This window comes from Oncorhynchus mykiss, chromosome 15, assembly GCF_057628025.1.
Source record: "Oncorhynchus mykiss isolate SJ-2025 chromosome 15, ASM5762802v1, whole genome shotgun sequence".
Taxonomy (NCBI): domain Eukaryota; kingdom Metazoa; phylum Chordata; class Actinopteri; order Salmoniformes; family Salmonidae; genus Oncorhynchus; species Oncorhynchus mykiss.
The window spans coordinates 30,371,907-30,395,158 of NC_143036.1; the positions used below are offsets into that span (position 1 = coordinate 30,371,907).

The following is a 23,252-nucleotide window of genomic DNA, read 5'->3' on the forward strand; positions in this document are numbered from 1 at the left end:
CAGATGCACAATTGAGAGCATCCTGTTGGGCTGTATCACTGCCTGGTACGACAACTGCACCGCCTGCAACCGCAGGGCTCTCCAGAGAGTGGTGCGGTCTGCCCAACGCATCACCAGAGGCAAACTACCTGCCCTCCAGGACACCTACAGCACCCGATGTCATAGGAAGGCCAAAAAGATCATCAAGGACAACAACCACCCGAGCCACTGCCTGTTCACCCCGCTATCATCCAGAAGGCGTGGTCAGTACAGATGCATCAAAGCAGGGACCGAGAGACTAAAAAACAGCTTCTATCTCAAGGCCATCAGACTGTTAAATAACCATCATTAGCACATTAGAGGCTGCTGCCCATAGACTTGAAATCACTGGCCACTTTACAAATGGAACACTAGTCACTTTAATAATGTTTACATATTTTGCATTACTCATCTCATATGTATATACTGTATTCTATCCTATTCTACTGTATCTTAGTCTATGCCACTGACATTGCTCGTCCAAATATTTATATATGTTTAATTCCTTTACTTTATATCTGTGTGTATTTTTGTGAAATTGTTAGATATTACTGCACTGTTGGATCTAGAAACACAAGCATTTCACTACACCTGCAATAACATCTGCTAAACATGTGTATGTGAAAAATATCATTTTATTTATTAATTTAGCCGAAAAGTTTAATAATAGGCATACCATATGCCTACACTACAATACAATAACAGCAATGGTAAAACAACTTAGAAATAAGATTCATTTTCATACATATAGGCCTACCAACCATTATTTTTAATAAGATATTTGCATGTAGCCTTTATTGCACAACTCCACAATGAGATCATACTGTAGGATTCAACACTGTACATTGCCATTGTAATATTAAATAGTAATTGAATCACTGCAAGCATACACTTGTACTGGTCTCAGAGCAGGAGGAGTGCTGATCTAGGATCAGTTTAGCCTTAAAAAAATAATAAAAGGATTATGTACCGGCGAGACCTGATCCCAGATCAGGTTGTGGTTGGCTGGTCCACTCTCCTGTCTCTACAGAACAGCTGCAGCAGTATACTTTGATAAGTCCTTGCCATAAAAAAGTACATAATAGGATCCAAAGCTCCACTCAAACAGGTTAGTGCGGAAGTGACTCGGTTGGCTAGTGCCAGAGCCTCAATGGACGCAGTTTCCATGTCGCTATGAGTGTGTCTCTCAATGTAGATGAAACGGTTCAAGTGATAGGGCACAAAAGCAACCAGGAAGTTCACCATGATGAGAAGGATCATCCTGATGGCCTTGTCTCTGATCGAGCTTCCCTCCTGTTGCTCGATGCCCTTCAGTTTCAACAGGATTAATATATAGGATACCACTATAGTGACCAGAGGAATACTAAACGCCACCATGGTTGACACCAGTGCATTGGGAGAAGTCTTTTCCAAGTACAGCTGGTTACACATGACCACGGTTGTGTTGTCAACCTGAATCATCGTTTGTTTTTTGGAGAATAGCAAGGGAGCCATAGACACGGTCACTGTGACCCACAGGATTACCACTACCACTCTGGCATATGAAGCCTTCCTCATTGACCGTGACCTGAGCGGTAGGATCAGGGCCAAGAGGCGGTCCAGGCTGATGCAGGTCATGAAGTAAAGACTGCAGTACATGTTGAGGTAGAAGAGAAACCCCACCAGACGACAGGGGACCTCTCCAAAGGGCCAGCTGCTGTCTGAGAAGTGGTAGACCATCCGCATGGGCAAGATCAGCACGTAGGAGACATCTGCTATGGCCAGGTGCTTTAGAAAGAGCTTGGAGGGTGAGGTGTCAGCCTGACGACAGAACACCCACAATGCCAAGGTGTTGCCAGGCACGGCGACCACAAAGACCAAGATGTAAAAGCTAGCAAACAGGATGTTCTCATGGTGGGAACCTTTGGTGTAAAAGCCATGTCTCGCTTCCTCAGTGTAGTTCATCATTATTTGGTTGTCTCTTTGCCTAGAGGACGTAGCAAAGACACAAAGAGAAAAGAAGACACTGTAGTCTACATGATAACAGCACAGGGTCTGAGATTGAGAGAGGGATCCCTGCAGTTGTACACAAAAAAAAAATGTTGCTTCCTCAAGGGTCCTTTGGAAAGGTTGATGGTCCTACATGGAACCATACTGACCAAAATAACCCTTCAATGGTTCTTTGCAGTTAAAACAAATGGGGTTCTTTCCTGTTTTGGTTAAATGTATGGTCAGCGGGCTCGTTTGAATATTTGGGGGCGTGAATTGAGCACAGCTTTTTTTTGTGCAAACATGAGTGAGTGTCATTCCATCAAATCTGTTGTTTTACGCTATTACATGTTATATATGACCATGGCCAGTGATTGTGTCTTGTGAAAGACTCTTATGTCAATTGAGAACAGGTGACTAAGTCAGTAGGACTCAATTCTCTCAGGGACCAGAGCTAGCACACCTGTTTCACCTTGTTCATTAACACAATTATAAAACCTATGGAACTTTAACAATATGACTATTTAACCAGAATAATAAAAAAAAACCCGGTGTGGTTCTACAAAGAACATTAGAGATTGAGAAATATTCTTTACATAACCATTATCCATAAAAGGTTCAGTAAAGAACCATAAAAAAATATTATATTTTGCCCCAAAAAGGGTTGTAACCATAGTGGAACCCTTTTTTGGTGATATATGGAGCCTTTTTTAATGGTTCTATGTAGAACCGTATGAACATGTTTTTATAGAACCTTAAAAAAAGGGTTTTAGTGTGTACTAGTGAGTTGTGAATGATTCTGTCGTTACACATAACTGTGCTTTCATTTGTGAAGTCTACATTGTATCATATAACCCAAGCCTGTGTATGTCATATGGCACCCCATTGCTATGCAGTGCACTACTTCTAACCAGAAGCCTATGGGGAATAGGGTGCCATTTGGGACATAACTCAAGTGATTTTTTTTTTTTTTTGCATCAACAAGAGGTACATAGGAAATATAGCCTTCCTGTAGCAAATATAGCCTTCCTGTCACTCACACAGATCTAACCGTTTCAAAAACAGAATAGGGTGGTTATCTGTAGAGAACTAAATGAGAACTACGAGAGGAACTGATTCAAAATGGGGGTTATTTGAGTGATACGAGACATGTACATTGTGTATGACAGAGATGACGTGCAATGTATGTATGTGTAATACACACACACACATAGTGTGTAATAACCTGTGTCTATTTTTGTACACAGCAGTACTGTGCGTCTCAGACAATTTCTCCTTGGGGACATTTAGAGTTAATCCTATCCTATCCTATTACGAGTGCTAGCCGATAAATAAAAGTTCATTTCTCCAGGTGTACACAATTGACAAAAAAGCATTTTAGGTGAGAGTGGGGTAAGTTGAGTCACCATTGTTTCTAGGAAACCATACACAAGATGAATAATTTGAACCAAATATTTAGGGAGAGGTCATTATTTCCATATAGTCTGTGAAAGAAGAAACCACATGGGAAAAGTTGTATGCAAGTTAGGTCCAATTTGAATCCGGTCATGTGCGGCTGCGCTCTGAATGGATGATTACTTGGGTGCTGTCAGCTGTAGGGAGGATTAAAATAAACCCAACCCATGGAAATCTGTCACGGTACACAACCCTTCATTCCGCGACATACAATTTATTCCTATTATCTCAGTTTTGGAAGAGACTGTTTATGATTTTAAAAAATGATCCTGTTTACACTTTGTGGTCAAATTTGACACTAGAATACATGTTTCTGACTCACATCGATGCCACATAGGTCCTTTTCAAAACAAGAAGTTGCTTTTTAGGGGCAATTGCTCTTTAACTGCATTTTAATGTTTGTTTGCAATGACCTTGTTTACAAAACAATTGACTATTTTAGGTTCTGACCGGGTAAGAGAGTTGAACTAAGCTCATGAAGCATTTATAAGTTATATCCTTCAAGAATCAAATGGGTAAATATCATAATAACCGAGTTATAAGTCCAAACTGGGATTTATCAACTGCAGGTCTCCCCTATAAACTTGAACTTTAAATCAACTTCACTTCAACTTTCATTTGAAATTGGACATTATTATACATGAGTCCCATCATATTTAAATAGTAAAAAAATCAACTTAAATAGTTAATAACCACTTCTAATAATATACTTACCAGTAAGTAGGCCCTTTGCCTTCAAGGAGTAATGCTCATTATCAATTAATTACCGACACGTTGCAGACTGAGGTAAGAGTAGTTCTGTTGTTCCTACTCTTAGAGATGTATTCGCAAAGGTTAATTTGCCTCTCCTCCTACACAGTTTTCACACCCTCAAAGCATTGGTCACGTTCCAGGCCAACTACATTGCAGACATCGCATTGCATCCACTTGGTTTTGTGCCATTTCATCAACCGCAGTCAAGCATCCGATTGCTATATCGGGGACGGAAGGGTAGCCTAGTGGTTAGAGCGTTGGACTAGTAACCGGAAGGTTGCAAGGTCAATCCCCCGACAAATCTGTCGTTCTGCCCCTGAACAGGCACTGTTCCTAGGCCGTCATTGAAAATAAGAATTTGTTCTTAACTGACTTGCCTAGTTAAATAAAAAAAATACAAATAAATATCTGATGTAGTTAACTGATATGATGAACACCTATCCAGGCATTGTGCGATCTGGCGTGCACCTGCAACGCAGTCAGCCTGGAACGCTGCCATTATGTGGCCTGACCACTCACTGACACCTGTTCAAGTTAATGCAATGAAACAGATTATACATCACTCAGTTCTGCTTGGTACATGGTCGGAACTGTGTACAGGCTTGAGAGCGAAACAGGAGAGAAACTAAAAGTGAGTAGAAACATCCTCAAATGCATTACAAGCATGCAGGCCTTTTTATTGTTTTTATTACAACACAATTATTCCTTTCTTTACCACATTGCTTTTTATGTAGTATGGTTTAAAGCTTTACAAAAAAATGAGAGAGAAACCAAAATATTTACAAAAATCTATCTGTGCAAACATGAATTCTTCTTTCCCTCTCCTACAAGCATCTTGAAGGCATGCATACAAATCAACTTTGGTATGTCAACAAAACGACTAAAGTTCTGATTAGAAGCGTTTATGTACACGTTGGCAGAACAGTTCACCGATGACTTGTGTGTTTCAGTACGGTATACATTTAGACATGAATAAACATGAACTTAAGAGACCTCCAGTAAAGCTGTCGAAGGGAAAGACTTGAGCCATCACACCTCGAGTGTGCCGTAGAGTTGTCACTTGGTATGTCATGGTTACAGTAATACAGTCAGGAAATGTCATAACAACTTTGGCAAATAGGCACAATAACTACAGAAAGACAAACAAATATTTAATTAAACCTCCTTAAAAAATGTTTTTTTTTTTATCTCCTAAAATAAATTGGCAGTGCATGATATTCTTAACAAAATAGAAGCCAATGCAGTTTCACTGTAAACGTCTTTATACATACGGTACAGTATGCATTCATAAAAGGCATTTACTAGGGTTATGCTGATATGTTGGGCAACATACGAAATAATGTAAGAGCAAAATATACTATGGTTATCCAGTCTCTGGTTTTCAAAAATAAAACACAATATTTCACATGGTCATAGTGATTGTACATCAACTTCATATTTTTCTTTCCCATTCTGAGATACTGTAAGAAAAATATATTTTCAATCCCGTTTTCAGTAGCGAATTGAGAAAGCGAGAGCTTCCACATAACCTACGAAGCAGTAAAACTATATCACTTTTGTTTTTCTTTTTAAAACTATTTACTCAGTACTCTAATACGCCTTTTTAAAATCCGGGTTCAAGTTTAGCCAATGGGGGAAATGCAACTTAAAACGAAGTCAAAGCATCGGTGTGAGTATGCGTGTGTCAAATCAAATGGAAATATGAATGGTGGGGAGTGCATCAATTACGCTTTAACGATAAAGTACAAACCAATAAACAACAACAAAAACATGAATAACGAGATTGAGAAGTAACCCAAACGGGGCTACTGTATGGGAGCTAAGTGGAGTCCTTGGCTGCTGTGGCGGTTGGGATGCAGGATTTGCCGCTGCTGCCGTTCTGGGGCCTGTAGCTGGTGAAGCTGGGGGTGTGTATGGTGCGGATGCTCTTCACACCGGGGCCCAACGGGGTGGGCGACAGAGGGGAGGGGGAGGAGGAGGAGGAGGGTGCTCGACCGTTTTGAGTCTGCGAGGAGAACGAAAGAGCTTTACCTGTGTGAGAGGGTGTGGGGAGTTTGAGGGAGGAACCGTTAGAGAGGGAGGGGATGTGGGAGAAGGTGGAGAGGGCCGAGCCAGGGTGGCGGGGGGCGTGAGGGGATGGGATGGAGGACTTGGTGGTGTGGGGGGAGGAAGAGGAGGAGGAAAGGGTAAGAGGGTTAGTAGCATCTGAGTTTGGAGCAGACTGGGAGGTGCTGCCTTTACCAGAGCTAGGGTAAAAAGCTGGGATTTTAGAGGTAGGTACAGTAGGGGAAGTAGTTTTATGATCCCCCCCCGCTCTTTTAGTGCTTCCGTTAGCCTGCAAACAGAGATGCCAGAACAAAGACTGGTTGTCAAAAAGGGAACGGGTGATTTAAGGTAACAAATGTAAAAAAAAAAATGCAAGACAACATTGACTTCACATAAGTTATAGACATGAAACAATCACACAAACAAACCTATGACTACTAAGATTACTAAATGGACACACAAAACGGCTCAAACTAGCTACAGTCTCTATGTTTACTGGGTTACTTGAGGCACCGTAACAGAGAAACACACTATTCATTAAAAAAGGGGAAAGAAAAGATTGAAGGAGGGATAAAGGGTTGGAGATAGGGGTGGGGGCATCTCTAGGTGCTGCCTGTGTGTTGGGAGTGGTTGTCAAGCTTTCTGAGAAGTGGAGACAACAACTGAGAGGAGGGGCAAAAAAAACAGAGATGCATCTTGGTCGGGGAGAAAAGGTGGAGCATGTTAGATAAAAAGGGGGAGAGATTTATTTATTTGAGGGTGGAAAACATTACAAGTGCATATCGGGAGCAGGAGGGGCGTATATTTGCATGAACTGCTAGTACCAAGGAAGAGAGCTGGGTGGTAGAGGAGCATCAAGAGAAGGGAGGAAGGTGTAGCTTGGTGGAACCAGCCCTATCGTTGCGTTCACCATTCTGTTGAAGTGAAATATAAATGGTGAATGCAGAGATCCGGCTGGTTCCACCAGGGTCGGAGGGAGGGATATTAAAGTGTTCCTTTAGTAACTGTGCATTGTGAAAAGAAAGGAGCGTATTGGGTAGGCTGCTTGGGTTTAGTAGAGGTGCATTGAGGGTAGGAGGGAGCGTGGCTCATCGGAAGTATCAGTTTAGTAAAGCATCCTGGGGTTGGTTGGCAAACACTGTTTAGGAACTCGGCTGTGATGGAAACGGGATGGGATGGAGAACTCAGTCAATGACAGGGTATATCTGTCTTTGTCTTTCTCTTTACATTTTTTTTTCATGTCACCAACACAGCAAAAGCCGCCATGAGCAGTGTGGACCATGCACGAGCATACAGTACGATGATGTTATGGGGGTAACAGTCAAAGAGTCAAACATGCCTTTCAGTCAGAGTAGATCAAGAGAAAACATCAACAGAAGCCAGAATGGCCACCTCAATCCCATTTAAACGAAACACTTAATCTCACAGCTTTGGTTGTTTAAATACACCCCCCCCCCCCCCTTTTAGCACAGGCCTCTCGTTTTCTATGTCCTGTGTTCACTATATAGGTGTGTTCCCTCTAGTCCCTATGGTCTCTGGTAAAGCCCTATAGTAAAACTACCTGTCGAAACTGCCTCTGAGTGCTGTCCTGTAGCTTTTGCTGTTTTCCTGCTTTGTCAGTAGTAGTCCCTGGCGACTGCCTGGACTTCGCAGACAGGGGCACTGGCATCCGACTAGTAGGGGAAGCGACACTGGTTGCGTTCTGCAAGAGGATCCAAACGAAACAAAACAAGAAAGAAAAGAAAAGAAAGAAAAAAAGAAAAAAAACAGACCATATTGGAGGTATGAGAAACTGTTATAAACAAGGCACTGACAGGTCAGAAAACTGTTCATTCAAGATTACCCTCACAGTTAACCTTAATAACACCGGTAAGAGCACATGCACCCCCTGTACCGTAGTAGCCTATACCAAAACGTATAACCCTACAGTTCATGCAGTCCAAGAACAACCACTTCAAGAAACCAAAAAAGACAGTGTAATCAACATTGAGTGTCATTGTGTGATTAAGAGTCTACTACTGGCTGAAGCCCCGGTTAGAGTTTGAGCAGCCAACTGAAGGAGAGACATGAGAGACAGGAGGAGGGACCCATTGAAAATGCCACTCCCCAATCATGTTGGACCATGATCACACAGGGAGTAACCAACAGAGAAGGGCTCTGACATTTCCAAAACACCTGGGGTGTGAGTTAATAAGTGGTTGATTGGTAAACCCAGTGGTTAGGATGGAGTGAAGGGAGGGAGGGACGACTAAAAAGAGGGCCCAAAGCCTCCCGATTGACAAGAGCTTAGAAAGAGACCTGTTGGCTGGTGACGGGGGTGACAGTGGCGGTGGGGATGACGGCTGGCCGGGGGAGGAGCTGAGGTTTGGTCTTCTTCCTCTGAGAGGAGGCCTTGCTGGGCTTGGGGACCTTGAGGAGTGAACTCTTGGAAGGGAGTGATAAGGACCTCTTCAGGCCTCCATTCTCCCCACTCAAGACACACCCAGCATGGGGCTCCACGCTGGCTGCACTCCTCACTGGTTTCTCCTGGTGGTGCGTTGCGGGGCCCATCTCACTGATGGTCGTCTCTAGCTGTTTGATGGTCTGCTCCAGGCTGTCCAGGGTCTTGTAGGTGCTCTTCCGGATCTTGTCCGTCCTGCCTTTGGAGTCCGAGTGCTCCCTCCTTACAATGGCTGCAGCTGGGGCCTTGGGCGTCTTGTTTGCCGGGGCAGCAGATGGTTTGGAGCGACTTTGGATCTCAAATCTCTTGGCCTCCTTGTGCTGTCGGACTGTGCCGTCCGACTCCTCCTCGTCCTCGTACACCACCACCTGCAGCGTCTTCTTGCCCGTCTTGGTGCCCGTGCGGATGGCCTGCGACAGAGCGGCCAGCTGCTTCTTGGGAAACTTGAATGTAAACTTCTTCTTCCCATCTGGCTTGCCATCACCGGACAACTCGCCGAGCTCCGAAGTCGAGGAGGAAGAGCGCGACAAGCTACTACTGGAAGAGCTAAGAGCACTGCTGGGGGCCTTGACCTTTACCTGCAGTCCACCACTGCTCCTCTCTGTCTCCTCCGTCTCCTCGTCCTCCTCCTCGATGCACTCTGCGGCCAGCATGCTCTCCAGCTCCTCCTCGCACTCGAACACCGTGGACAGGCGCTTGTAGGCCGAGCGGATGTCCATGGGCTGGTCGAAGATGATGATGACCGGCTTCTTGTTGTTGAAGCCATTGTCCTGTGACCCCGCCGAGCCGCCCGGGGTGGTGTTGGTCATCTCCCGTTTCCCAGGTCCCCCACACACGGTCACGGTCTGGATGCCCCGTTTGGCATTGACCAGCTCCTGGTACTCCCCACAGGACAGGGCCTGGACCTTGCTGTTGGTGATCATGAAGGCAATGTTGTCTGGGGGCGGAGGGGCTTCCTCACCAGGGAGGTCAGGGCTCAGGCTGGCCTCCTCATCCACCTCCTCATACCAGTGTCTGGGCTGATCAGTGGCCTCACTAAGAGCCTTCTCTGGGGGAGACACCACTGCTTTAGGAGCCTCTCTTATGGTGGTTGGTGGAGGGACTTCAGGCAATGCAGCGGGCAACACAACACTCTTACTGCGGGGAATGCTGGACTCCTGGACGACTGAGGAGACTGAGGTCTCTATCCTCTTGACTGTGCTTATCTGAAGCTTATTTACAGTGGTGGTCGCTGGGTTTTCCAGAACCCCTTTCACCACTCCTGGGCTGGTCTTCAATGACTCTGAGGTCACCACCTGTTTCTGAGACAGAGGGCTGGGGCCATTCAAGAACAGAGGCTTGGGAGATACAGGTGGCCCTAACTGCTGGGGTTTCGGTTGAGGCTGCTGGCTTGGGGAATTGTCATTAGCATTCACATTTGACACCTGTGAGGGGGATAGTGTTGGGTTGCCTCTGTGTTCCGGAGCCTCGTCCATGGCGGCCGGGGGTGGCAGCTGCTCTTTGGAGATCTGCCCAGTGACGTAGTATATGACCTGCATACGGCAAAGAAAGGAGGAGAGAATTTATATTAAAAACCACAACACTCCATGCTAAAAGCTAGAACCACAACACTATATACCACATGACAAACCTATCAATATGGGAGCACACTGTATATCATGACATGTAAGGCATGCAAATGACTTTCATAAGGCTGTAGAACCGGACATTTTGAAACATGTCAAGGCACGTTTGAAACTTTGTATGTCAAAAGACTATTCTTAGCTTAATAAAATGCCCTGAGATGTTTCCACTTAAGTTTTAGCGGTCAAAATATGCTTTTCGTACCCCTGGACTTTGACGAAGAGGGGTGGTGTTCCCGTTTTCATCCGCGTTGGGATGTTTATCCTCCCGAGTTTTCTCCGAGCTCTGCTAGGACAGTTTGTGAATTAAGGGACAGCGTTATTGCGAAACTGCACTCTATGGGTGCACCGTATGGCGCAACTGCACTCTATGGGTGCACCGTATGGCGCAACTGCACTCCAAAGCCTCGTTTCCATTGACATTTCAATTCAAGGCAGGTCTTAAGTGGGCACAGATCGAATTTGGCCCTGATTTTAAAGTGCCAATTGAAACAAGGTTGAAGACACTGTGGATTGCATGGTACATTCACATAGGTATTTCCATCCACGGTCTTAACACTGCATTGGGCAACAACCCTCCTATAAGGCATCGTTTGAGTTGTTGCTCTATGGTATGCGTTTCAAGATCGAGAAGATAAGAAGTAGATCCTGAAACGTCAGCATGTTTCAGTCCCTTCGGTGTTTACACAACGTGTTTGTTTACAAGTATTGTTAGATGCCTTATAGGATAACTCATGCAGGCACAAGTGAATGGTTATGGTATGTTATGGATATCGGGAGTTGGAATGGAATGTAGTTCATGGATAAGGGAATGGATTATGTAAAAAAAAAACTTTGAAGGGACAATTTGGGATTCAAAACAACGAAGTAGTCTATCCTAAAAGTCCCAAAAAATGGATGTACCAATCCCAGATTGCCCCTTTTACTAAGGAATTAGAGTTAACTAACTACTATTCTAATCTGGAGTATAGACCGACACTCATTCTATCCACAGACTGGCTAATGTTCAGCGTTGTATCATTTTTTATATATCCTCACTGTTGTTGGAGCTACAATAATGTTTTTTCAATCATTCCCATGTTGGTGAGTGGAATACAATGTTGCATGACTGAAAATGCGTATGTGGGAATAACGTGACGAAATCCTGATTGTTGATGTGGGCGCCGAACATTGGGTTTTCAAGGACGACTTCAAATCTGACCCACGGAATAACTGGATCTCTCATGTTCGATATCTCGCGTGGCGAGGTTTCTGAGCGAGGAACATAAGATCCAGTGTACCTCCCAAATGGTACCCTGTAGTGCACTACTTTTCACCAAGGCAAACAGGGCTCTGGTCCAACGTAGTGCACTATATAGCCAATTGGGTGCCATATATGGGACACAACCACACTGTAGTTTACTGTGTGACTGTAATCTAAAACACAGACTTTTCTCCCGTGGACAACAACCACAGTAGGCATATCTTTGGGTATTAAAATGAATGAGCAGATCAAGTTACAGTTCTATAGAGGTTTAGAGAAGTAGTAAGGTATTGTTCCCAAGAAATAAAGCAAGTACAGAAAAAGAGTCAAAAGGTCAAAGTGACCAAAAGTAAACCAAGTCTGCAAAAACAAGCCTGTCACCTAGGTGTGAAGTCATAAAACCTCGTTCTCCTCAATAGCCAATCCAACTCAAAGTAATTTCGTATAGAGTCTATAAAGTCTAGAAGCAAATTATTATTATTTGAATAAAGGGCAGTTATTCCAAAGAAAACGGACAAGACCATTCGACTACGTCTGGATTCAAGATAAAGGATTATTTTATTGGTTGGATCAGTCAAGGCAAACATAAGGCAATCAAATACCAGTAGCAACAAGACCTCATTCATGAGTTGGATGCACACAAACTTTCCCAGACATTTTCTGCAGACTTAATCAGAGAAAAACAAGTCCAAACCGTGAGTTCCATTGAAATCAAAAAGGGAAAAAGAGAACAAGTCAGAAACAGAAGGGATTTTGGGTAGTGGAGTTGTTACAGTACAGATCTCTTGGCTGAGGCAGAAGCAGGGAAGTGTGAAAGGCACAGAGAAGGTTAAGGCAATCGTTAGTTGGCGTCACGTAGTGGGCAGCAGCAGGCAGTTAGACAGACGGCTAAACGGTGCCACATCCTTTACCTTTTTCTCTTTGAGGGGCAATAAGGCCCCGGGTCTTAGCTCTCTGATCTGGGGCTCAACTCGAGCAGGGTGTGTCTCTAGCACACTACTTTTCACCCCTACATCCTTAACTGTGCACTTCTGGAACACCTGGGGATTGAAGATAGGTCAGGGGATTAGGGTTTAGGGCCCTGAGGTCTAGAGCCTACCTATGCTTTGCCTACCATATGTGAGATAGTCTGTTAGAAACACCTACGGTACCAGGCAGGGAAGTGGAGAACATTCTTCTGCTTGGTGCCGGTCTGATACGACTCGGATACTATTAACCTAGTGCTGTGGTTACCGAATGGTTAAACTATCTAAGGGGAAGACAATGGTTAATTCTGCTTTTGTAAATGACTGTGTCCATCCTCTGCCAAGTGAAGGTAACCCAGCCACCACAAAAAGAAGAGACAAGAGGACCCACTCCCACAGTCAAGGAGAGATACAGCACATTCAACCTCCTCACAACCATCATCAGTGTGTATGTGGATGTGTTTTCCGGTGGTTCTATGTGATCATTATTGCATATTATAAACTGTGTGGTTCGTGTCCTGAATGCTGATTGGCTCCCAGCCGTGGTATATCAGACAGTATACCACAGGTATGACGAAACATGTATTTTTACTGTTCTAGTTACATTAGTAACTAGTTTATAATCGCAATAAGGCACCTCGGGGGGGTTTGTGATATATGGCCAATATACCACGGCTAAGGGTTGTGTCCAGGCACCCCACGTTGCGTCGGGCATTATTGCTGAAGTATGACGTATGTGTGTGTGTGGCGGTAAATGTACAGCAGCTGTTGGATGTACGGTGTGTTTCTCACCTGGAGCTCTGCCATAATTTTGTCTCCCTCGTCCTCCTCCTCCTCGTGGTTGGCTGAGGCAGCAATGGGGGGAGGGGTGGAGGGCTTGGGCTTGGTCTCCGGCGGGACCTTGGTGGGTTTGGACTGGCTAGCTGGGGCTTGTGGTGGGACCTCAGCCTCATCTTCCTCCTGGGCGGACGGGAATTATTTTTAATATGACTCGAATACTAGCATCAATACTATTTACCACAAGAGTGCAACATGGGCCATTCCAATATCAATTATAAGGTTCTCAGATTGCTTGATTAACTGTCCTTAGACTTCATCCCCTCTCCCCATGTTGTTTACGGTCAGGTCTGACCCACCCAAGTAGAAACGGTGTCTACGGTTTGCCATTCGCTCTGGTCCAGGGCGTTACGTGCGGCTTGCTGACGCTGAAGGCTCAGTGTCAGCAAGCCGAGTGTAACCCCCTGGATCAGAGCTAGTTGACCGCAGACTACCCTGCAGCCTAACTACACGGCAGACTGACCTGTCCCGAGGCAGACTCCTTCCTGCTGGTGTAAACCACCTCACCAGACCGTGTGGTGGTCATTCCAGAGCTGGAGGTGGGGAAGGTCTTTCTGGGTGGTGGAGGGGGAGGGGACTTGATGGCCTTCTCCAAGCTGACTTTGCCCACTTTGTCTGCAGCAGCGATAGGCTTGGTGGTGGCGGGTTTCTCTAGCACGGACTTGGGGAGTTTCTCAAGACCAGCAGGCTTGGCTATGGCTGGTTTCTCTGAACTGAGCTGAGTCCCTTCTGTAATAAACAAAAAGGTCAACAATGAGGGATACGTGACAACTACAAAGGGTCATTTTCCTGAAGACCTGTCCAAAATATAAAAAAATTGTAGTAGTGGAATACAGTAGGAGCTAAAGCTGTATAAAAGACCCTTGCCTGGGGTTGGCTCCTCCAGGGCAGCAGAGGGTGCTGTAGAGGCGTCCCCCTCACTCGGCACATCCAGACTGGGAATGCCCTTCATCATGTTGGCCTGGGCCTCATTTAGGATCCTCTCAAACTCCCTCCCATTGTAGTGGCCCATGTTCTGCCTCCGTTCCTCCCACTCCTTCTCTGCCACCTGTGGAGGGAGGGAGAGGGGAGGAGGGGGGTGATAGAGAGAGAGAGGGGTGGGATTGAGAGAGAGAGCGAGCGAGGGGGGAGAGAGAGGAGAGAGGAGACAGCAGTGGAGGGAAGATAAATAATAACCCATAGAGGAAATTGTATATCATAGACTGAGGACTGAAGTGCAGTATGACGTCCATAGGGCTTATTACCTCTATAGACATGGCCCTGTTTTTGCTCTTGGTGTGAATCTCCTCGATTAAGAGGTTCCCTGTCCCGCTGCTGCCGTTATTGACCGGAGCCTGGGTCGCCAGCTCTAGGTGGGCAGCAGGGGTTTTCTTCTGCTGGGCAGGGCTTCCCCCTTGGCTGGAGGGGTTGGAGTTTGAGGCCGAGGCGGTGCCAGTGGAACCCTTGGCTGAGCTGGGGGAGTCCCGGCCCTGGCTGTGGGTGGGGGTCGTGGGTGGGCTGGGCTGGACCAGCAGGGCTGCAGACTGCTGGGACTGCTGCATGTGGACCGGAGCACTCTGGACGTGGTGGATGACCATGGGGGAGGAGGGCATGACCACTTCAGACCTGATGGAGGAGCTCTGGGGCTCGGGCAGGGCCGAGGGGGAAGCTGGAAGCTCCACTGGGGGGTCGGAGTCCACGGTGGTGGTGGTGGTGACTGGGCTGCTCTCTGATGGGGTTGGTTTCACTGAGGCACACATAGCAGGGTCAGATCCCTTCAGCAGACCCTCTGTAGCACATCTGTAGGGCGTAGAGGGCAGGATAGACTTACTATTAGACTTCAGGTTACTTTCCCAAAATTAAATTCTGGTTGGAGGATTCTGTATTTTGTGCTTATTTCCTCCTGGAATATTCCAACCAGGATTTCTGAAAATATAGCCCCCCCCAAAACAAATGTTGGGAAAGTTTTGGAAAGTAGACTGATCACAAGCAGCCAAACACTGGTTAATCTAAACTGTATCCCACTAAGGTTAAGGTTAAAAACATACTGCAGCTATGAGGACATATGTCATGCTCCTATGAAAGCATGCTTCAAATCTCCTAACCTCCTACCCTTAGTGGGATACAGAACTTTGGAATTTGAAAGAACTATTGCACCATCCAAGCTTCTTTAGCCTGAAAACACAATAAACCTCCCCAAGTGAATTTGGCCCAAACCCAGCATCAAAGTGAGTGTAATCATCTCTGAAGTGCGGGGAGAAAAATGCACCAACGGGACGAGGTAATGTAGATTAGTTTGGCTGCGTTGTGTGGTGCACCCTTGGAAAAAGTGTTGACGACCCACAGAGCAGAGTGTCTCTGACAGATGTTTATATGGAAATGAAATGCCGCAGGGAGCCGTGTTGCGCCCAAATTAATTAACTTATCGGTTCAATGGAGAGCTAAATTAAGATGGACGCCACCTCTGTCCATTCCGCATGACCCATCGGATGGGATCAGAGCCAACGCCTCGCCAGCATAATCAACTGTTAGTGTCCCTTACACTATAGTCATGCTCCCCACTGTCTGACTTCTCTGGAAGCTTCTGTTTTCCATCCACTCTCAATGTCTCTCTTTTAACCTCTCACTCCCTCGATTTCCCCCATTCTCATCGACGGGGCAGTAGTGGAGCAGGTTGAGAGCTTCAAGTTCCTTGGCGTCCACATCAATCAAATTTATTTTATATAGCCCTTCGTACATCAGCTGATATCTCAAAGTGCTGTACAGAAACCCAGCCTAAAACCCCAAACAGCAAGCAATGCAGGTGAAGAAGCACGGTGGCTAGGAAAAACTCCCTAGAAAGGCCAAAACCTAGGAAGAAACCTAGAGAGGAACCAGGCTATGTGGGGTGGCCAGTCCTCTTCTGGCTGTGCCGGGTGGAGATCATAACAAAACATGGTCAAGATGTTCAAATGTTCATAAATGACCAGCATGGTCGAATAATAATAAGGCAGAATAGTTGAAACTGGAGCATCACCAACAATCTAACATGGTCCAAGCATACCAAGACAGTAGTGAAGAGAGCACGACAAAACCTATTCCCCATCATGAGACTGAAAAGATTTGGCACGGGTTCTCAGATCCTCAAAAGGTTTTACGCGTACGGCCCAGTACATCACAGTACACCACCGGGGCTAAGCTTCCTGCCACCCAGGACCTCTATACCAGGCGGTGTCAGAATTGTTTTTGTCAGACTCCAGCCACCTGTTATGTTCATGTTTTAAGTATCCCTATACACTGCTGCTACTCTCTGTTATTATCTATGCATCGTCACTAATAACTCTACCTGCACAATGACATTGACTCTGAACCGGTACAACCTATATATAGCCCCACTATTGTTAATTACTACTGCTCTTTAATTATTTGTTATTCTTATCTCTTACTTTAAAAATATATATTTTCTTAAAACTTTAAGGGCTTGTATAAGTAAGCGTTTCACCTGTTGTATTCGGTGCAAATTTGATTTGAAATTTGATTTGAGTCTCTACCCTTCTTTTGAAGTGGGCACTTGTACACTCCCTTCTCATGGATTTAAAAAGAATGGACTGGTGTGAGGAATATGGTGAAGAGAACCCCCAGCCGCGCTTGCAACAATAAAATGCTTTTAAATGCATGAGGGGGAGTGAACAAGTGCACACTCCCGGTCCCTCCCTGGTTCATGTACCTCCTCAGGCTACTGAGTGTCTCTGTGAGGCTCTTGACTCGCTTCAGCATGCTGTCCAGTTTGTGGGGCTCCTCCTTGAGGAACTTCACAGCCTCCACCTCCACCCTCAGCACCGCACGCATCCTGGTCTGCAGTGCCGGAAACTCCCCTGAGAAAACACACAGGAAATACCATGTTTCAGATTTGTATTTTCTATTAACTTCACCAACCATCATTGGGGGACAACTTAATTAGTGTGCTGCGTCAGCAGAACTCTACTGTTATTCAACATACCGTTTTCAAGCTTATTCTCTTTTTGGACACAAAAACACATACAACATTTTTTTAAAATTACATGTATTTTTCCAGTTGTAGCATTATGTTACCCAAATGTTATTATACTGAACAAAAATATAAATGCAACATGTTTGTGGCATTGTGTTGTGTGACAAAACTGCACATTTTAGAGTGGTCTTTTATTGTCCCCAGCACAAGGTGCACCTGTGTAATGATCATGCTGTTTAATCAGCTTCTTGATATGCCACACCTGTCAAGTGGGTGGATTATCTTGACAAAGGCTAAACTTCACTAACAGCGATGAGGGACCCACACTTTACATGTTGCATTTCGATTTTTGTTCAGTATAAATTAATAAATTATATTATTGGACTTCTCACCTGTAACTGAAAACCCTAGCACACAGAAACCTATGGAATCCATGGCAACGCATATAATCTAAGGTACTGTATGGGTCTTAAAAGTAGGCTATACTGTACTGCAGTCTTACCTTTGAGTCCTGCCAGAGATTCTCCCACTCTCCTGAGGCTAACGGCCCCCTCCTCCACATGTTTCAGTGTGACAGCTCTGTGAGGCCCCGCCGGGCCGGTCTCCCTCTTCAGAGTGTCCACATACAGCTCCAGCTCCCTACACACACAGACAGAGAGGACATTCAAAACCACCAGCTCACCTCCATTCATAATTGGCTTCATTTGTATCACTCCTCACCTCTCCACCATGCTAACTGATGCGTGGTGAGGTTTGTGCCATAAATGGTTGCCACACATTGGTGGTGGATGAAGTGGGTTTCCCTCTAACTAAGCGCTACATAAATCCATTCAAACATTTTCATCTCCATTGATACCAAATGAGATACGGTGGCACCGTCAAATCCCTGACATACTAGAGATGCTAAGAGATCAGACTTGAGAAGAGTCACCTGAAACACTGCCTCCATTTCGACACAAGGGGGCAGACAATACTCATTTAAATCTTATGGGCACAGAGGGAGCTCCAGTTTGAGGTAACTGAATGACAAGTGAAAAGACAAGAGGGCATGAAAAAAAATATATAGATCAAATCAAACAATGTTGTATTTTTAAAAAATTATTTAAAAAAATAAAAAACAAGAACATCTGGGCGGTAGGAAAGTTAGCCCTCCAACCTTAATAGCCAAAGTTGCCTTTAGTCAGACCACGCTGCACCTCCTCTATGTGAGTCCGCTCCGACTGGATCGGGTTACTTGCCAAAACCTCAACTGTGTTCACATGGAAACTGGGGTTTATTCGTGCGACCACTTCCTTACATAGGATCCTATCCGCTTGATACACTGTATCCATGGGATCCTGAGAAGTCAACTCCAAGGGGAAATGTGCTGGGCGGATGATATCAACGTGTGCTATTCTGAACTGCATGAAGAATCAACTAAATGGTGATTCTTTTTTTTTTGTGTGTGACCAACTTCCCTTGGGAACCGTAAACTTTTTGTCAAGTTGCTCTCAATAGGGAGTGAAAAGACAATAACTACTGACGTCGCGGCCCTCTTATGTCAAGGCCTCTTGATGATGACTATGGAAAAGTTCAACTGAAGAGCTGACAAGGGGAAAAAACTGCACTTTCTTCTTAAAAGAGCTATAACGGGACTTCAGAAAGTAGAAAGTGAGTCTATAAAGTGTCGCATCATTAAAATACACTTCTAAAGATAGCTTGACAAACACTTGTGATGTCCCAGGGATCATCTATTTGAGGAGGCTTCATGGGCACTCAACTCTCTCTCATCTTTCTCTATTGCTCAAGGGCAGTAGGATCACTGGCTTAGTGCTGACAGCTGGCTCAGATCTAGCCTCTTTGACGGGCTTATGATGACTGGTAAACGGAACTGACTGGAAATAAATAGGAGTGACCAGGGAAAGACTGGGACCTCACACACACACAATTGGTCCCCAAACAGGAAAATGTTATTTTCCCTCGAGGCCCCCATTATTAGCCAAACACTGATCATTCTGTACAAAAGCCCCACTTAAGACCAACCCACTGTGCTAAAGATTGACCAGCCCATCCGGGCATTTGCCCCGATCTTCCCTACGACCAGTCCGTTTCTGGAGTTATTTAATCGAGCCTAGGATTGGAAATGCAGGAAATGCATGTGCTTAAAACGATGGAATAACCTGTATCCTACTGACATTTGTGAAAGAATGACGCAATACACGACATCTTAATTGACCTTCCTCTGACATCCTCCACGTTAGCAATATCCTCATGTTATGTACCCTTGGATTGCTGCAGTGGTTGTAACAGTGATAAACCTTGGTCGTTTGTCGCCTCACTTCCTCTCAGAGTATTTTTAGAACCCTCAGCAGACACTCTCCCAGGTTGTATTAAATTGCGTTTCTATCCGGAGGAGAAGGCTCCGTCTTTTCACACCACATTCCCTGTCACGCACGCAGCGCCTCAGCCAAACAGAGCTCATTAACGAGCCATATTTAAAACACTACGGCAGGCCTTTGCTGAGTAAGACCTGGCACTGCGCCAAGGAAAACACAGCTGAATACAGCGCCCTGCGCCTGTCTGATTAACCCTGAAAAAAACAACGTTCAGGAAATGCTCCTATCGTGATGTTTATCGGGGCATATGTTTACCGCTTTCTACTCAGGCAGTGCTATGACCTTGCCTGTTAAATATCAGAATTAAAAGGATTCAATTACCGTTCCCGATTGGCAAACCGCGACGAGTGAATTAAATTGAGAGTATGCTGTGAATAATTGCCTGCCCAGGCTGCCTGGTCCTATACTTCAGTGATTTCTGGGCTTGAATGAGAGACAGACATGGCCTGCCGGTGCCTGTGAGCTATGTTTGGAAGGTGTGTACTTGTAGTTAGTCAGTAACACACACTCACTCTTACCCTAGTTGGTTGAACACCCTCTCCTCCAAGCCCAGGTACTTGTGTCTGTCCTCCTCCACCAGGACTCTCTGTCTTTGGACCGGGTCCTCCAGATGTCTCATGGCCTCCGCCAGTTTCAAACTGATCTCCTGCTCAGCCCGCTTCAGCTGCACACGCAGAGCCTCCTGGTTCTGGAGCTAGGTAACACACACACACACATACACACACGCTGAGTTTTGTGTTTCTTAGCCAATCCAGATAGAGGGGGTTGAAAATGAGCTGATAGTTGAATAAATGAGAAGCAACACTTGACAGCTGATATCAAATTGATAACCAATAAGAGTAGATAGGGGCTCCCCGGGTAATGTTTACCCTCGGTACAGATCTAGGATCAGCTTTCCCTCCCCCAATCCTAACCTTAACCATAAGTGGGGAAAATGCTAAACTGACCCAAGATCAGCGTCTAGGGGAAACATAATCCTACTCCTAGATAGAGCATTGGTGGCGTTACCTGCAGCTGTCTCATCTGATGGAGCTGCAGCCGAAGGTTCGAGACATTCTTCTTGCACTGGAGCAGGTTGGTCTGGAAGGGGGTGGGGCCTGGGAGTATGGGGGTGGAGCCACTCTCAGAGGGGGGCGTGGCACTTTTGGGTGCCAGGACAGGGGAACCTCCTGAATAAGATCAAATCAAATAGCCACATTTAAAACCACTATAAGCTAGTCAGTTCCTCACTTGTGATAACAAAACTGGAAAGAAAATATAGATTTGGATAGAGGGCTCACTTGCCACAAACATGCTTTATGTAGCTGTATAAAAACTAATTTAGAACAATACATTTTTTAAAAAAATGGGAAAACATATTAATCCCTAGCATTTAATTATTCATATTGTAGGCTATGCTGTAGAGGTTCATTCACAAGTACATAAATCCCTTTCACAATGTGATGCAAACCTTACAGATTTTGGAGGAAGCACGCAGTACATAGCTCCCTTATTTACTGCAAATGAAATACCCCGCAGTCAAAAGTGCACGTAAAAAAGTCAAACGTCTCCTCTGAGATTGAATGGGTGGTGTAATGCATGAATGTTTCCCCCCCTCCTTTTCACGTACGGCCTTGTATCTGTGTGCGTCCCAAATACTACCCTTTTCCCTATGTGGTGCACTACTTATGGACCGAGGCCCATAGAGAAGGTGGCAATACAAAGTAGTGCACTCTATAGGGAATAGGGTGCCATTTGAAATGCAACCTCTGTGAGGGCATTGGCCTGGCCAGAGCCCAGCGCTCGCTTCACTCGCCTCGCTTCACTCGCCTCGCTCATTTCCAAACACATTCTCCACAGCTGTGTTGGTTCCTGATTTAATATTCCTAATGTTAAGTAATGAGGGCCTGTGCTTCCCTAGGCGTCTCCCCCGCTGCCCAGAGGAGCACACGGGTACTTACATTGGCAGTGCTGACTGAAATAGACTTGCCGACCGCCAACCTCACCATTGACTGCATTCCAAATGGAACCCTATTCCCTATGCAGTGCACTGCTTTTGACCAGGCCCCATCAAACTCTGGCCAAAAGTAATGTACTGTATAGGGAGCAATTTGGGATGCAATCATTGTGAGAAAGAAGAGACGGGAGACGGGTTTGTCTGCTGTCGAAAACAACCACCAGACGTAATGTCCTCTGGCTTTGGAGACTGACGACAGAATGACTCTTGACAAGCCATGCCAACTGCAGTCTGTATTGACAGTAACTGAAGTTGAATTCAATTACACTGTTTCTCCCATTCAGAATGAAGTAGTATGACCTATGACCTTTGAAACCTGACCCTGAGGTTGAGTTCTGTCTCTGGGGCGCTTGTTGTCAACAGGTGGGAGTGGCACAGTGTCACTAAGCCACTCAAGTCCCTTAGCGGAAGAGAACAAGTCCCTGCAAAGTGTTAGAACAATGAGAGAGGAGAATGTTCTGAGTGAATGAGAGAGAGCGAGAGCGAGCGAAAGAGCGAGCAAGAGAGCACTCCTTCCACACAGAGTAAGATCTTCTGCGTCCCAAATGTTACCCTATTCCCTATATAGTGCAGTACTTCTGACCGGGGCCCATCAAAAGTAGTGCACTATAATGGGAACTTGGTGCCAATTGGGACACAACCATGGTAGAGCCCTGCAGTGGGGCTAGAGAACACAGTGCTATTGTCACTTTGTAATCCCCCTCCGACATTCACCACATAGTCCTCTCATAGTGAATGACAGCTGCACAGACCTGAAGTGCAGGTTCGGATGAAGGCTGCTCATGTGTGTCACACTGTCTGTTTCCCAGATGGCACCCTTTTATTAGGTCAAAAATAGTGCCCCATACAGGGAATAGGGTGCCATTTAGGATTCCTCCACTGTTTGGAGACCGAGAGGATGCTCTTGTGATGGGGACAGCTTATGAAGTAACAACAAGGAAATATTTGAGGAATCAGAATTATGAGCCATAGTCAATTCTTCGTGTTCTGTATATCATGAATGGGAACAATACGCAAAGGGAAACCTGTAAGAAGAAGAAGAAACCCAAAGATGTGAGGCGTTGCTTTGGCTCGAGATTGCATTTCTGTTATCGAACTCTCATCCACCCTGACCGCTAGCTAGACCAGATTGAATCGTCTTGGCGGGATCGAGAAATAATACATCTCTCTTGTTTTAACTAATGCTTTCAGCAGCACATATTCAGTTAGTAGCTTTTTTGCCCCCCCCCCTGCCTAGAATGTATGACGAGAGAGGATTTGAGGGGAATATGAGTCGGCGAAGAGCAAAGACGCCTGTCTGACTGACTGGGTGTTTTAATGGGGCAGTAGGGGAGAGCATATGGCAGGTTGTGTTGAGTGACATTACGAGACTTGTCTATGCAATGCATCCTGGGGGGAAACTTGAGGGATATGCAACAGAGAACTGTACCTCTAAGTAGATCATGGGTTGCGTCCCAACTGGAACCCTATTCCCTATATAGTACACTACTTCGCGTCCCAACTGGAACCCTATTCCCTATATAGTACACTACTTCGCGTCCCAACTGGAACCCTATTCCCTACATAGTACACTACTTTGCGTCCC

General features: G+C 45.5%; 2 protein-coding genes and 1 long non-coding RNA gene across 52 annotated transcripts in view; 1 reads left to right on the forward strand and 2 right to left on the reverse strand.

Annotated features, from left to right (window-relative positions):
* Positions 1–23,252, forward strand: part of LOC149977435 (uncharacterized) — a 171,295-nt gene that overhangs the window by 87,196 nt on the left and 60,847 nt on the right. The window lies entirely within an intron of this gene.
* Positions 636–4,278, reverse strand: LOC110489972 (uracil nucleotide/cysteinyl leukotriene receptor). The gene is made up of 2 exons (XM_021563010.3): positions 4,156–4,278; positions 636–1,984 (listed from the first exon to the last, which is right to left on the reverse strand). The coding sequence occupies exon 2, from the start codon at positions 1,963–1,965 to the stop codon at positions 1,009–1,011; it is 957 nt and encodes a 318-aa protein (XP_021418685.2). The 5' UTR covers positions 1,966–1,984; positions 4,156–4,278; the 3' UTR covers positions 636–1,008.
* Positions 4,847–23,252, reverse strand: part of LOC110489970 (sickle tail protein homolog) — a 220,178-nt gene continuing 201,772 nt past the window's right edge. For 23 of the 50 annotated variants that reach the window (XM_090199860.1, XM_090199857.1, XM_090199859.1 and 20 more), the window contains 13 exons: positions 20,680–20,840; positions 20,190–20,365; positions 17,799–17,935; positions 17,033–17,180; positions 14,592–15,126; positions 14,215–14,395; positions 13,811–14,076; positions 13,303–13,470; positions 12,457–12,585; positions 10,508–10,588; positions 8,539–10,212; positions 7,802–7,942; positions 4,847–6,529 (listed from right to left, as the gene is read on the reverse strand). In XM_090199860.1, the coding sequence (XP_090055986.1) occupies positions 6,014–6,529; positions 7,802–7,942; positions 8,539–10,212; positions 10,508–10,588; positions 12,457–12,585; positions 13,303–13,470; positions 13,811–14,076; positions 14,215–14,395; positions 14,592–15,126; positions 17,033–17,180; positions 17,799–17,935; positions 20,190–20,365; positions 20,680–20,840 (4,313 nt within the window). In that variant the 3' untranslated portion in view covers positions 4,847–6,013. The remainder of the gene's footprint in view (positions 6,530–7,801; positions 7,943–8,538; positions 10,213–10,507; positions 10,589–12,456; positions 12,586–13,302; positions 13,471–13,810; positions 14,077–14,214; positions 14,396–14,591; positions 15,127–17,032; positions 17,181–17,798; positions 17,936–20,189; positions 20,366–20,679; positions 20,841–23,252) is intronic. The other 27 variants (XM_090199880.1, XM_090199881.1, XM_090199875.1 and 24 more) reach the window with 7 other exon arrangements.

Coding starts and splice junctions, on each gene's coding strand:
- LOC110489972 (XM_021563010.3), bottom strand. CDS start 1,965: ATGATGAACTACACTGAGGAAGCGAGACATGGCTTTTACACCAAAGGT.